The sequence below is a fragment of the Pinus tabuliformis genome, chromosome 8 (genome assembly GCF_031772625.1).
Source record: "Pinus tabuliformis cultivar Carrire ecotype Pingquan chromosome 8, CPIR1, whole genome shotgun sequence".
Classification (NCBI taxonomy): Eukaryota; Viridiplantae; Streptophyta; class Pinopsida; order Pinales; family Pinaceae; genus Pinus; species Pinus tabuliformis.
In genome coordinates this window covers 1821270264-1821285414 of record NC_142294.1, presented here as the reverse complement: position 1 = coordinate 1821285414, position 15151 = coordinate 1821270264, and the positions used below count along the sequence as shown (strand labels likewise).

General features: G+C 40.4%; 1 protein-coding gene across 1 annotated transcript; it reads left to right on the top strand.

Moving 5' to 3' along the window:
* Positions 1 to 9836: 9836 nt before the first annotated feature.
* Positions 9837 to 13658, top strand: LOC149243553 (uncharacterized). The gene is made up of 2 exons (XM_089371249.1): positions 9837 to 10046; positions 13071 to 13658. The coding sequence occupies exons 1-2, from the start codon at positions 9837 to 9839 to the stop codon at positions 13656 to 13658; spliced, it is 798 nt and encodes a 265-aa protein (XP_089227375.1).
* Positions 13659 to 15151: the final 1493 nt, after the last annotated feature.

Here is a 15151-nt window from a genome sequence, read left to right as displayed (position 1 = left end):
TTGAGGATTGTGCATTTTTGGAAGAAAGGTTTTCCACTTGGTTGAAGGAAAATCATCCACAAGGAACACTGCAAGGAAATAAGAGCTTGGAGGGTAGAGAGGAAGGCTGGAGAGAAGTCAAGATTTCCTGTGAGCATATGTGAGGATTGTACTGAGAGCTGGCTAGCTGTGAGAGATAAGGCTTGGTATAATTCCTATGTATTTCCACCATGTATGTTAATACAATAGTGTGGGGTTTTTAGTTGAGGCTTTCCCCAAAGTATTTTCATGTTTATTGTGTCATTGATCTTCTTCTTCTAGTTATATTGTTCAACTCAATCTTTAAGCTTCTGCAAATTGATAGTAGAAGTAGGTTATAGTATTCTACTTTGATTTATATTGCATTATCAGGTTAACCTACACAAATTTTCTCCATGGTATTAGAGTTGTGAACAATATACTGAGAAGAGAATTCAAAGTTTGAAGTTCAAGGTTGTAGGTGCAAATTGAATTCATATCATACTTCAAGGTTGGATAATGGTGTTTTATGGCTTGAGACTCAAGTATGCCTTGGAAGGTAGCTTGAATTACATAGAATGGAAAGATAGAATGGAGGTTGTATTAGAAGACAATGGCTTGAAGGAATTCACTGATCAAGAAATCCCAAAGCCAGCTTCAACTAATGCACAAGAGTTGGCGAGTGGAAGAAGTGTGTGGCGAAGGTGAGACGAATCACCCTTGAGGGAGTTCGAGACCATATTGTCTCGAGTCTTCATGGGAAGGATACTCCATTTCCAATTTGGAAGACATTGAAGGACCTCTACCAGAATAGTAGCGACCAAAGGAAATTGGTGCTCAAGGATAAGCTTCGAAGAATCAAGATGGAGAAGGGCGATACTATTTCCACATATCTGAACAAGCTCACCACCTGCAAAGATGAGCTTGGTAGTGTGGGAATAACTACTACCGATGATGATATGGTGAGCCTCTCCCTCCTTGGCCTTCCAAAGAGTTGGAATAGCTACCAGGACTCTGTGAATGGAAGGGAGAAACTATCGGATTGGGAATGAATGTGGTCAGATCTTCTGCAGGAGGAGATCAAGAGGACCACATGAGATGGTTCTTCATCCAAGAATGATGATGAAGAAAATATGGCCTTAGTAAGTAAGGCAATGAAAGGGAAGGGGAAGGCTTCCCATTTCAAATTGAATTCTTCTCATGGAGGGAAGAAGGGTGACATGTCTAAAGTAAGATGCTTTAATTGTCACAAGATAGGACATTATGCAACTAATTTCCCATCAAAGAAGTCCAAGAAGGGATCCTCGAAAGGATCGGAAGGTGAGACATTAGCCTCTCAGTTCGAAATGGACTTTACCCTCATTGCATGCATGATGTCATCGATGATGGGTTGTGTCTGGTATCTTGACAATAGGGCCTCATTCCACATGACCGGCGATAAAAATTTATTCAGTGCCTTCGAGGAAAAAGACCTCAAGACGCACATAGAGGTGGGTGACGACGGAAGGTATAGTGTTTCAGGAGTGGGCACGGTTGCCTTTCTGAGGGAGCATGGAGCTCCACTCACCTTGCCAGATGTGATGTATGTGCCTAGACTGAAGAAGAACTTGGTATCGGTCGCAATGTTGGAAAACAAAGGCTACGATGTTGTCTTCAGTAAAGGAAAGGCGTTCCTGAGACACATAGCCATGGGTCAGAGAAAGAGGATAAGGATTCGGGTGAAGAATCTCTATAAAATAGAGGTAGATGATTGTGCAGCATTGAGTACGAAAGCAGAATTGGTCCAAAGCCAGGAAATTGGCGAGTTGTGGCACAGGTAGTTGGGCCATTTGCATCATGGGTCTTTGAAGATAATGTAGCAGATATCTACACGACTTCCCAAAAGTAAACTTGATAAAGTTCACACATGCAAAGGTTGCAATTTGGGAAGGTACACCAAGTCTTCCTTTCATGATCGAGACAGTCGAGCAAAGGCTATCTTAGAGCAAGTTCATACTGATTTGTGTGGACCATTATTGATGGAATCCATAGCAAAGCAAAGGTATTATGTGATTTTCATTGATGACTATTCTCCTAAATGTTGGATTTTTTTCATGCAGAAGAAGGACCAAACTTTCAAAAAGTTTTGTGAGTTCAAAGCTTTGGTCGAGAAAGATTTAGGGAAGAAGATTAAGGCCTTGAAAAGCAAAAAAGGTGGAGAATATGTCTCTTAGGAGTCTAAGGACCTCTGTGTAGTGTAAGGAATTAAACGAGAGTGGACAACACCTCATAACCCATAGCAGAATGGGGTGGCTGAGAGGAAGAACAAAACTATTGTAGGGGCAGCACACAAAATGTTGCATGACTAAGGCCTACCACTTCACTTATGGGCTGAGTCATGCAACACAACGGTCTATTTACAGAATACAAGCCCGCATCACATACTTGGGATGAAGACACCAGAGGAAGCTTTCTCCGGTAAGAGACCAAATGTGGGTCACTTAAGAATCTTTTGCTCATCGATATATTGCCATGTGACAAAGGATGCATGGAAGAAGCTTGAGCTGGTAGTAGAGTTGGGGATATTTTTGGGGTACACTGATACACATCACAACTATTGGGTGTGCTTGCCTACTAGTCGGAGGACAATGGTTTGCAGAGATATCAAGTTTGATGAGAAGAAGGCCATGTGAGTTTCCCTTGAGAGGGAGCTCCAACTACAGGCTGTGGAGGAATTGTTGGTTCCTAAGGAGGAGGAGCCTCAAACTAATGCATAGCAGCCGCATGTAGAGGTTCCAGGAGTGGAGACATCGACTTAAGCCAAGTCTTCCAGAGATGGGCGAAAGCGCATAAGAGAAGCTATTAGATTGTTGGGGGATACGAGAGAGAATGTGGGAGCACCATCTTCTTAGCGCAGAAAGAGGAGGTCACCTGAGAAGTACACTAGATACATGGCCCTTGCTGGGGAATGTGTTCAGACTGAACCATCTTCCATTGAGGAAGCAATGCAGCAGCCGATTTGGGTTGATGCTATGGTGGAGGAGTATGAATCCATAGTTCGTAAGAGTGTTTGGGACGTGGTTCCAAGACTGGAGAACAAGTCAGTTGTGAGTTCCTGTTGGCTTTACAAGGTAAAGCAAGCTGCTGATGGTAGAGTGGAGAAGTGTAGGGCAAGGTTGTTTCCCGTGGTTTTCCATAGGCCGAGAGGATCATGTTGTTGTAGTATATTCGACAGAGGGGCAAGATGCTGACATTTTGATAAATCCATTGTCAAAGTGTAAATTTGAGTTCCATAGAGACAGGATCAGGGTGGTAGATAATCCCTTTCTTGTTGAGACAGAGTGTTGAAATATGGCAACAAGAATATTCCAATTTAATTTGTCCTTGAATTAGATTGTGAATTAAAATCGAATTTAGTCTTAACAACTACTTGGACATAACTAATTAATCTATTTTAAATTAATTAGTTGGAGAAATTAAAGTTAGAAGTCTTTGTAAAGTCATGCAAGAGTTATCCCTTAAATTAAGGAGATAAGATTAAGTGATATTTGATTTGTAATTAGTTAACTTAGTTTACTGAGTTAAGTCTAGTTAAATTAGTTCCAAACTATTTGAGGAACTAATAGTGAGTTAAGAGTCAGCTGATGCATTAATGCACTCATCTAGTCCTACTCCAGTTAACTAAAGATTCCCTCATCAGAAACTCATGCATTTATTCTGAAAACGACCTAGTTGAGATTAATGTTCAAGGACAATTTACTATGGGTTGAATGTGTTTTCTCATGGAGAAAACTCATGCATGCAGTCATGGATTTATCCTTGAGGATTGCGCAGTTTTGGAAGAAAGGTTTTCCACTTGGTTGAAGGAAAATCATCCACAATGAACAACGCAAGAAAATAGGAGCTTGGAGGGAAGAGAGGATGGCTGGAGAGGAGCCAAGATTTCCTGTGAGCATCTGTGAGGATTTTACTAAGAGTTGGCTAGCTATGAGAGCTAAGGCTTTGTATAATTCCTATGTATTTCCACCATATATGATAATACAATAATGTGGGGTTTTTGTCTTAGGCTTTCCCCAAAGTATTTTCATGTGTATTGTGACATTGATTCTTCTTCTTCTAGTTATATTGTTCAGCTCAATCTTTAAGCTTTCACAAATTGATAGTAGAAGTAGGTTATAGTATTCTGCTTTGATTTATATTGCATTATTAGGTTAACCTACATAGATTTTCTAAATGCGCGACCCATCCAGTAGCCTCAACAAAGGTTGAACCCTCACCTCAAGGATATTGTGAAAGAGGAATTATAGAAGGTACTAGACATAAACTTTATTTATCCTATCTTGGACAGTAAATGGGTCTCTCCATTGGTAGTTGTCCCCAAGAAAAATAGGAAGTGGTGTATTTGTGTAGATTATCGAGAGCTAAACAAGGAAACATAGAAAGATCAATTTCCCCTCCCATTCATAGATCAAGTCCTTGATACGTTGGTAGGGAAGCAGTTCTTCTCCTTTCTAGATGGCTTCAGTGGGTATAATCAAATTCAGATTGCCCGTGAAGACAGGGATAAAACGACCCTCACCTATCCCTGGGGCACATTCGCATACATGGTATTACCATTTGGCTTGTGCAATGTCCCAACCACGTTTCAGAGAGCTATACTAAGCATCTTTGTTGTTCTAACAAATGAGCAGCAGATGGATTCAAGGAGCTACCTACAACTATGCCCCATGTCAGTGTTTCCATGGAAATTGAACTGGGAAAAACCCTAAATATCAGTCTAGAGCTGTTAGATTCCCAGAAAAAAAAAACTCCTGCATGTTCTTCAGAAACACAAAGAAGCCTTCACCTAGGACTACTCAGATATGAAGGGAATTCCTGCTAATCTGTGCACCCATCACATATACATTAAGGAGCACTGTCGTCTTGTAAGGCAACTCCACAGAATAATGAACCCTACCCTGAAAAACATTGTTAAGGAAGAACTCCAAAAGCTGTTGGACGTGGGATTTATCTACCCCATTTTAGATAGCCAATGGGTTTCCCCATTGGTAATGGTCCATAAGAAAAATGGTAAATGGTGAATATGCATGGACTACAGAGAATTAAACAAGGCAAATCAAAAAGACCATTTTCTGTTACAATTCATTGACCAAGTCTTGGATACATTAGCAGGGAAGATGTTTTTTTCCTTCGTGGACGGATTTAGTGGGTACAACTAGATCTAGATAGCTCCTGAATATTAGGATATGATCACATTTGCATGCCCCTGGGGAACATTTGCATACAGAGTCCTCCCATTTGGTCTTTGTAATGCACCTGCAACGTTTCAGAGGTAAATTTTGGGGATTTTCTCTGATCTAATCGATGATAGTGTTGAAATCTACATGGATGATTTCACGGCATATGGAGATTCATTTGAAGAAGCATTGGGGAAGCTAGAAAATGTTCTTGAAAGATGCAAGCAGGTGCATGTCTCCTTAAGTACGGAAGGAAGCCATATGATGATTAATGAAGGAATAGTCCTGGGACACTTGCTTTCGGCTGCAGGAATCCGGATTGATTCAGCCAAGATAAAGGTAATACAACATTTTCCAATACCCAGAACACCCACTCAGGCACGTAACTTTATCGGTTGTGCTAGTTATTACAGGTGCTTTATAGAAAATTTTGCTAAAACAACACATCCGCTTTTTCAATTACTAACAAAAGATGCAGACTTTATGTGGACAAATGACTGTGATGGAGACATTGTGAAGATCAAGGAGCTAGTCTGTAGTGCTCCAATCCTTAGAGGACCAGACTGGGCATTACCATTCCATATTCATGCTGATGCTTCCCAAACAATAGTTGGGGCAATTTTAGGGCAGTAGGTGGATAAGGTACAATATGAAGTTTACTATGTTAGGAAGAACTTGGTCTCTACCGAGTTAAACTACAGAGTGACTGAAAAAGAATTCCTCACTGTCATCTATGCCATCAACAAGTTTTAGCACTATATCACTGGTTACCCCACCTTTGTACACACGGATCATGCAGCCATCAGGTATCTGAAGAATAAACCCGTTACTTCTGGTCATATTACAAGATGGCTTTTGCTACTTCAAGAATCAGATATTACCATAGCAGATAAACGAGGAAAGGACAACGTGGTTGTGGATTTTCTTTCTAGATTAGAAAACAATACTGAAGGTACACTTATCAAAGATAGCTTTCCAGATGAATATTTTTTTGTAATTTCCACTAACACTCCGTGGTATGTAAATATTGCTAACTATATTGCTACAGGAAAGGTACCTCATCATCTGTCATACGAGGACCAATGGAAAATTATTCATCATAGTACCCGATATTCATGGATGGTAGGATACCTCTTTCATATGGGGGTGGATCAACAGATTCGGCAATGTGTATCAGAGGAGGAAGGCCGCCCATAGTGGGCCTTGTGGAGGACAATTTGCAGATAAAAGAACAAGAAACAAGGTGCTGCAAATGGGATACTACTGGCCTTCTATCTTTCGAGATGCTAGAGATTATGTTCGAAGATGTGACAACTGTCAATGTATGGGACAACCTGGGAAATTAGATGAAATGCCATTACAGCCCCAGATAGTCCTGGAACCTTCTGAGAAATGGGCCATCGACTTTGTTTGACCCATCGACCCACCTTCCCAACAGAAGGTTCATATCCTGGTCTGTACTGATTATGTGACTAAGTGCGTGGAAGCCAGAGCGGTTGCGAAAGCAATAGAATAGGTGGTGGCAGACTTTCTTTTTGAAGGTATTTTTGCCTGATATGGTACCCCAAGAGAAATTGTTTCAAATGGAGGAGCACAATTCACATCCCACATGATAGATATGCTTATGCAGAAATATGGGGTCAAACATAGAGTTATGACTCCTTACCATCCCCAAGCAAATGGATAGGTAGAAAGTACAAACAAGGTATTAGAGAATATCTTGAGAAAAAATGTAGCAAGTCATTGCTGGGATTAGTCAGAGAAACTCCTAGGATCTTTTTGGGCGTACAGGATGACATGGCAAAATATAACCAGGTTTTCACCATTTGAGCTAGTTTATGGGAAATCTCCCTTGTTTCTGGTTGAATTCGAGATCAGTACGCTCAGAACAGCTTTGGAAGTAGGATTGAACTTATTAGAGGCCCAGAAACACTGGCTGGAACAACTCAATGAGTTAGACGAGATTCATTCAGAAGTTGTCCAGAGAAATACTGTTGTCCAACAACAAAGAATGAAATGGCATGATAAATTTATCAAGAATAAGGTGTTTCATACAGGGGACTGGGCATTGTTATATGACTCCCGGTTCAAATATTTTAAAGGAAAGCTTCACACTCGTTGAATGGGACCCTATGAAGTGGATGTTGTATTCACCAATGGCACAGTCAGATTAGTTATAGTAGATGAAAATCGTACTTCCTTCCTAGTGAACGAACACTGTCTGTAGTTATACCACCATCCAACGTCTAAAGATGTCTTCATAAAACATCTTTGTAATACATCTGGTTTGATGGTTGTTGGTGCAGAGGATGCTCCCTCTGGCCTTTAAAAATAAAAAATAAAAATAAAAAACAAAAAGAAAAAAAAGTAATATGTTGTTATTACTTACTTGTTTGTCTTTTTGCAGGAATAAGAACAGAATTATGACAAGGAGAAATAGAGAAATTTTCCAAGTAACAGTCATTGTTGTTACTCCGCTGGTGTTGTTACTCCACTGGTTGTTGTTACTCCACTGGTGTTGTTACTCCACTCTTTTTGTTACTCTGTCGGTGTTGTTACTCCACTGTTGTTGTTACTTCGTTGGTACTGTTACTGCACTGTTGTTGTTAATCCACTGGTTGTTGTTACTCCGCTGGTGCTGTGACACCACTGTTGTTGTCACTCTGCTGGTGTTGTTACTCCATCGGTGCTGTTACTCCACTTTTACTGTTACTCCGGTGGTGTTGTTACTCCACCGTTGTTGTTAATCCACTGGTGTTGTTACTCCACTGTTACTATTACTCTGCCGGTTCTGTTACTCTATCGTTGTTGTTACTCCGCCATGCTATTACTTGGTCGACGCTGTTACTCCGCTATTGTAGTTACTCTGCCAGTTATCTTTGCTGCTACTCCACCGCCAGGTAGGTCACCAGGTATGCCTTCATTGACTCTTACCGATTTAATTAAAATATTCCAAAAAGATAGTAGTACATGCCGCGGATGGCCACAGTTAAGTTGGGGGGGTCCCATCATAAGGAAATGACGGTCTACCTAAAATTGTAATCATATCACATCATTACCAAATCCAATGAAAATGGAAACCGAAAAAATTGTGTGATTTTGTAATCATGATTCCCATGCACTGGAATTTGAAATCATACACCAAGAACCTTACCTATCATTTCCCCGGTACATTGTATTCAACTACCATAATCATTCACTTGTACTACCACACCTGCCATTAATTGCTGTGTTTTTCGAGGCATACAAGTCATTATTATCATCCTTTCACCCCACGACCACCATGTTAATTTCATCGTTAGTTGGGTTTTTGTTACTCTCCCCCTACAAGCTGACTGTACCCATCGTGTTGATCCAGTTCTTACATCGATGGGTGGGCTGGCTATGTGCCATGAGCTGGAGGGCACGACAATGGTCAGAAACATTCCGGAGGTATGGTAGGTCTTCAAAAATGCAAGGTGGAACATTTATTTTGACAAGTTGCAAGGATTTAATGAGGCAATTGCGATTGAATTCACACTCAATTTAGAAGAAGAGAGCTCCCAGGTTTGGGGGATAGAAATCCCTGTTATTGAAGAAACCATTACAGAGGTCAACGGGCTACCCCAACAGGCGCAGAAATGGTTTTCAAGAAGAACTGCCCTTCCGGAGTTCCCCAAAGCATTCTTACAAGCTAGAGAAAATATTGTTCAGAAGGGTCAGGGCTACGACCGAAACTCATTACCACACCCATGGGGTGAGGTAGTAGGTTTTGTAATGAGATACATAACTTGCGAGGGGAGGTATGCCACCATGTTTAAATACCATTTCGGAATATTGGCTCACCTCCAATTCCCATAGGCGGAAGCCTTCTCATTCAATATGCCTTTCTTCCTGTTAAGAAGTCTCCAGCTGATGGCACACTCTGCTCGGTGTTCACAACAAGTGGCAGCAGTCATTACCAACCATGGCCTGCTGTAGCTGCTAGTAATGCATGCAATTGGTTGATTTCAAATCCCATGGGAAACATTCCGGGATTCTACAGAGGAAGAAATAATGGCTGCTAGAGCTGCTAGAGAGGAAGAGCTAGAAGTGATGGAGGAAGGAACTGGAGTAGAGGATGAATACATAGATCAAGAGGAACGAGAGGAAATGGAGATGACACTTGAAGAGTGAGAATAGAATCAGGAGCGTGAACTAGGGAGGACAATTGAGGCTGCTCCACAATAACCAGCCTCGACCTAGCAACCAATGGAAGAAGAAGTGTTGCAGCAAGGTGCCAATATAGAAAGGGCCACTAGCACCACAACGAAGGCTGTCCTTCAAGAATTAACCTCGACTATAGAGCCAGTTTTGGAAATTAGCAGCACTATAATAAGTGAACAGGGACCACATCAGGCTAAGTTGGAGGAATTCATTAATATTGCGGCCGAGGGTGTCCCACAAGAACCACCCTCAACCGTAGAACCAATGGAGGAAGAATCAGAACCAGAAGGGCCCGAAGCTGAAAGAACTGTGGGGCAAACAAAAGAAGACGACATGGGTTTAATGGATGGAATAGATGTGATTATGTGAGAATCCATCTAGATCAATTCCATGCTAGAAGAAACAGTGCCATCGTCATCTACTCAAGAAATGCTGAACATGGAAGGTGGTGTCCCACAAAAACTAACATCAACCTGTCCAGAATTGGAGACCACAGAAGAATTAAATGTCGGGATTGACATTGTTCCACAGGAACCAGCGTCAACCTCAGAACAAGGGACTGCACAAGCAGGGGTTTTAACCTGGAGCGGAGACACTAAAGACAGAGGCAAAGAGCCTGAGACCACAACTAGGGCTAGGATAGATCAGGTAGGAGAATTCTTTCAATTTTCCTCTTAGTTTTCCATTCCAAAAGGGGTAAGGGTGTCTCTCTCTGCTCGACATACAGAAGAGGAGGTGGTCGTTCGACCGATTTTAAAATATGATGGGTCGAAGAAGGGTCTAGCTACCACAGGCTTGTTGGCCACAGATCCCCACAAAGATCTCTCTCAAGAACCCAAAACAGAGGAAGAGGAAAATGTTTTTGAAACGAGGGAACCCAGAAGGGAAAATTTGGCTGAACCACCGATGGACGTTCACTGAGTGAGCTGCCACCTATCGAGATGGCTTCAAAACAGGGCGAGGTAGGAGACAATAAGGAAATGGATGCTCCCCAGGTTGAAAAACCAAGCAAAGAAGCCCCATTGAGTAACCCTATGGATACTCCCTCGAGTAAATCACCACCTGTCGAACCAGCTGCAATACCATATGAGGTGGTGGTTAAACAAGAATGGGTGGGGCTGAGTGAACAATGAAGGCCTCCTATGAAGCAAAAAATATCAACTTCAGTTTAAAGAAATGATGCAACTCAAAACAGAGGTTAAGAGGCTGATGAAACAGATGCACTAGTTTAAGAACCAAGTGAAGAAATATAAGTGGTAGGCTAAGAAGCCCAAAACCATGGCGACCGAAGCAGGGATGTAGGTAGATGAAGTGGCAACAACTTTTGCTGCCACTCAGACAGACCTGATAGAATATTTATTTGAAGGCCATGAGTTTTCTTTGTCGGCTGAGGTACAGACCTGGAAATCTGCCGCGACGCGATATCGAAATGAAGCTAAGAAAGCTTAGGAGTGAGCATCCACGGCTATCTTTGAATATGTAGAGCACATTGATGTAATGCAACTGAGGCATGCAAAGCAGAAATTCAAGGTGGAGCAGTTGGAAAGGAAAGTAGTAGAGTTAAAACCGATAAAGAGAAGATGCTCCATTTAGCACAGGAAGCAATGGCATGTCGCCCTCCTGCTTCTTGTTACTCTTTATTTTTGCATGAGCTCTTTCTTTTCTTTTTTTGGGAAAGCATCTAGAAAGAAATTAGTCATGAGACTGAGGATGGTTTACAGTTCCTTCGGATATTGAGAGCCCATGATGTGCCAAACTCAAGACTTGATGTGTGAGCTTTATATGCATTGGTATCTCTTGCGTGCTAAGAGAGAATTTAATTTCGTTCCATATGTGGGAAACATTCATTTAAGGGCCCTCACCTCTTACACTTTTAATCAGATAAGTTGGCAGAAGGCTTCTGACATGTTCGAGTCAAGTCAGGCCATGAAGCCTCTTATGGTAAGAGGAGAACCCTAGAGATCAGTGACTATGTATAATAAGCATACTACATTTTTGAAAATTATGGGAAACAAGGAATGGATGCTGAGGACACAAAAGTGGTGCATCGATCTCTGCGTCAAACAATTGGTCACATTTTAGGCTAAGGCCCTAGATAGTTGTCAGAAGAGGTGGATGATGTCACCCAGATTTGTCTGAAACAGAGAACCGTTTGGAGCACCAAATTTTGCATGGGCACTCAGTAGGGTGCCAAGATATGTTGTGTGCATCCAAACATGTGGGCTCCGATGGATGCGAATTCAATTCTAGTACGCTATTCTATGGCTGCCAGCAGAACACTACACCCTAGTCTATAATGTACCAAATGATTGGTGGAAAGAAGTTCTCTTCTCAGAAGGGTTCAAGGTTCCAGTAACAGAAATGGCTGAGGAATATTATCTCATCCAGCTTCAGGAAGCACACAGCCTATCCAACCCAGACCTACGGAGACGGCGAGCTGCACGAGGCTATGCAGAAGGCTAGTTGGGGGGAGATGTTGGGCACCAAACTGGCCTATCTTTTCCCTACATTTCCACTCCTCTTTTCATCCTTTTTGCATTCATTCGCATATATTTACTGTGTAACATTATGAGGTAATTCCCCTTTATTGTCTCTTGTGATATTTAATTAATGAAGGAGAGTCATCAAGGTTTCTACCTACATAAACCACTAAAACTTGTGATGACTGCTGATTATGGAGCACAAGTGTTGACCGCGCAGCATATCGCAGCAGTTTCATGATTCACAACAGTTGATCAACCACGACGAAGCAACATAACTGATTGCAGCTTCTCTCGAACCGTTTTCTACCACTCCTATTCTTGCTCTCTTAGTGTCAATGCTGCGATACAACTGATGTATATCTTTGGGCATATAGTTGCTAGGTTTTGGGGAGAATTATTCTCCTTTGTATTGTATAAAAGATGGGTCATTCTTGTATCAAGGGGAGACCCGTGTATGGTATTGTAACAGGATTATTCAAATTAATAAGATATAAACACTCTTTCTGATCTATCGCTCTCTATGAGTAACACATCCCTGATCAGAGAGGTGGGCCTACTCTTCTGATCAGGTCCTACATGTTTCCTTGTGTTGTGTGTATTTTCTATTGCTGTGTTTATTTCTTGTCACTATTACAGATCTCTTAGATAACTGTGAACACCTTTCTACATTCTGCAGTTGAGTTTTACTTCTGTTTCAACAATGTTTTGATTTCCTATCACGAACCCTTGGTTGAGGGCGGATCGTAACCTTCCCCTGCATATACCTTGCATGTTTCCTTAAAAAGAATACGCACCTGGATTGATACATTAATGTGGAAAATGAGTGGATAATTTGTTCATATTTGGACACCAACACTTGCCATGACGAACCCTGTGGAGGACATGTCGCAGAGTGAAGGACAGGACATAAGGTATTACAAATGGGCTATTATTGGCCCACTACTTTTAAGGATGCTAAGAAATATGCCCAGTCCTGTGACAATTGCCAAAGGATGGGCCAACCTGGTCAATCTGATGAAATGCCTCTATAGCCACAATTTGTCATAGAACCCTTCGAGCATTGGTCATTAGACTGAAGACCTACATGCTGGTAGCCACGGATTATCTGAAAAAATGGGTGGAAACAATAGATTTAGCAACAGCCACAGAGGAAGTAGTGATTAACTTCTTTTTTGTGTTATTTGTGTAGTATGGATTACCACGAGAAGTGATCACAGATGGGGGAAAGAAATTCACAGGGAACAAGATTACTTCCACTCTCAGAAACCATCATATAATGCACAAGATCACTTCTCCGTATCACTCACAGGAAAACGGGAAGGTCGAAAGCACCAGCAAGGTTATAATAGAAATTCTGACCAACACAGTCTCAACACACCGGCAAAATTGGGCTGCTAGATTTCCAAATCCCTTGTGGGCCTATCGTATGACTTGGAGGAATACCACTGGATACTCTCCCTACCAGCTTGTGTTCGGTAAAGAACAATTTTTTCCAGTCGAATTTGAAATAAAGAATCTAACGATGGCCCAGGAAGTGGGTCTAGATTTAACAGAAGCTCAAACTAGGCGTCTTCAGCAGATTAACGAACTAGATGAAGCTCGATTTGTTGCTTTGCAACAAACTACAATAATACAACAGCAAAGGGAAAAATGGCATGACAACCTTATCAAGAGGAAAACATTTCAAAAATGGGATTGGGCACTTCTGTACAATTCTAGGTTCCAGGACTTCCTAGGGAAGTTGCAAACAAGATGGCTCAGCCCTTATGAGATTTAAGAAGTACAGAACAATGGTACTCTTACCTTGACTACCATAGATGGATCTCACCATTCCTTTAAGCTAAATGAGCATCAAGTGCACCTATATCATTAACCTCTTACCAAAGAGTATTTCTACAAGCAAGTACACGAGGACCCCTCCATGCAAATTCTAGCTGAAGGGAATGATAACCCAACAACCTTATTTTTAAAAATTGAAATTGCTTGAAAAATTGTAAATAATGTACATACCTTTGTAGGCATTACCATGTAAATATGGATTTTTTTTCTCTTCTTTGTTTTTGTGATTCAAAAAATTAAATAGCCACCGTTCAATTGATTGAAAAAAATATCTCTTTCTCTTCTATAATTCGTTGTTCAAACAATTGAACGTTTGTCGTTCAATTGATTAAACAACACATTTTTCTTTTCGTTGTTCAAACAATTGAATGTTTTTTGTTCAATTGATTGAACAACACATTTTTTTTCTTTTTGGTTTTCATTGTTCAAATAAGCGAATGTTTTCCATTCAATTGATTGAACAACACATTTTTCTTTTCATTGTTCAAACAATTGAACATTTTTGTTCAATTGATTGAACAACACATTTTTTTTCTTTTCGGTTTTCGTTGTTCAAACAAGCAAACGATTGTCGTTCAATTGATTGAACAACACAGTTTTCTTTTCGTTGTTCAAACAATTGAGACTTTGCTGTTCATTTGATTGAACGACACATTTTTCTTTCTTGTTTTCGATGTTCAAACAAGTGAACGTTCACCTTCAATTGATTGAAAAACACATTTTTTCTTTTCGTTTTTTGTCGTTCAAACAATTGAATATTTGTTGTTCAATTGATTGAACAACACATTTTTCTTTGTCGTTCTCGTTGAACAACACATTTTTCTTTTCGTTGTTTAAACAATTGAATGTTTTTTGTTCAACTGATTGAACAACACATTTTCCGTTCATTGGTTTTCGTCGTTCAAGTTACTGAACAACTTCCGTTCACTTGATTGAATATCATTGCGTTTCTTATTTGTTTTTACTGTTCAAACTATTGAATGACTGCCCTTCAATTGATCGAACAACATAATCTTTCTTAATTGTTTTTCTTATTCAAACTATTGAACGCTTGTCGTTCAATTGATTGAACAACACATTTTTCTTTATTTGTTTTTAATGTTCAAACTATTGAATAATTGTTGTTCACTTGATTGAACAACACTTTTTTCTTGTTTATTTCTGCTGCTCAAACCATTGAACAACTACTGTTCAATTGATTGAACAACACATTTTGTTTTTATTTCGATTTCACTATTTGAACAACAATTTCATTTTTGATTGATTTCATTGTGCAAATGATTGAACAATTGTCGTTCAATCAATTTAACAACACCTTGTTTTTTATTTTTTATTTTTGATTTTGCCGATTGAACTGCACCTTTTAAGAGCTAAATTATGAATTTCTCTCATTTTTCTCTCGATCATTATTCCATTTTCCAAACAAGCACC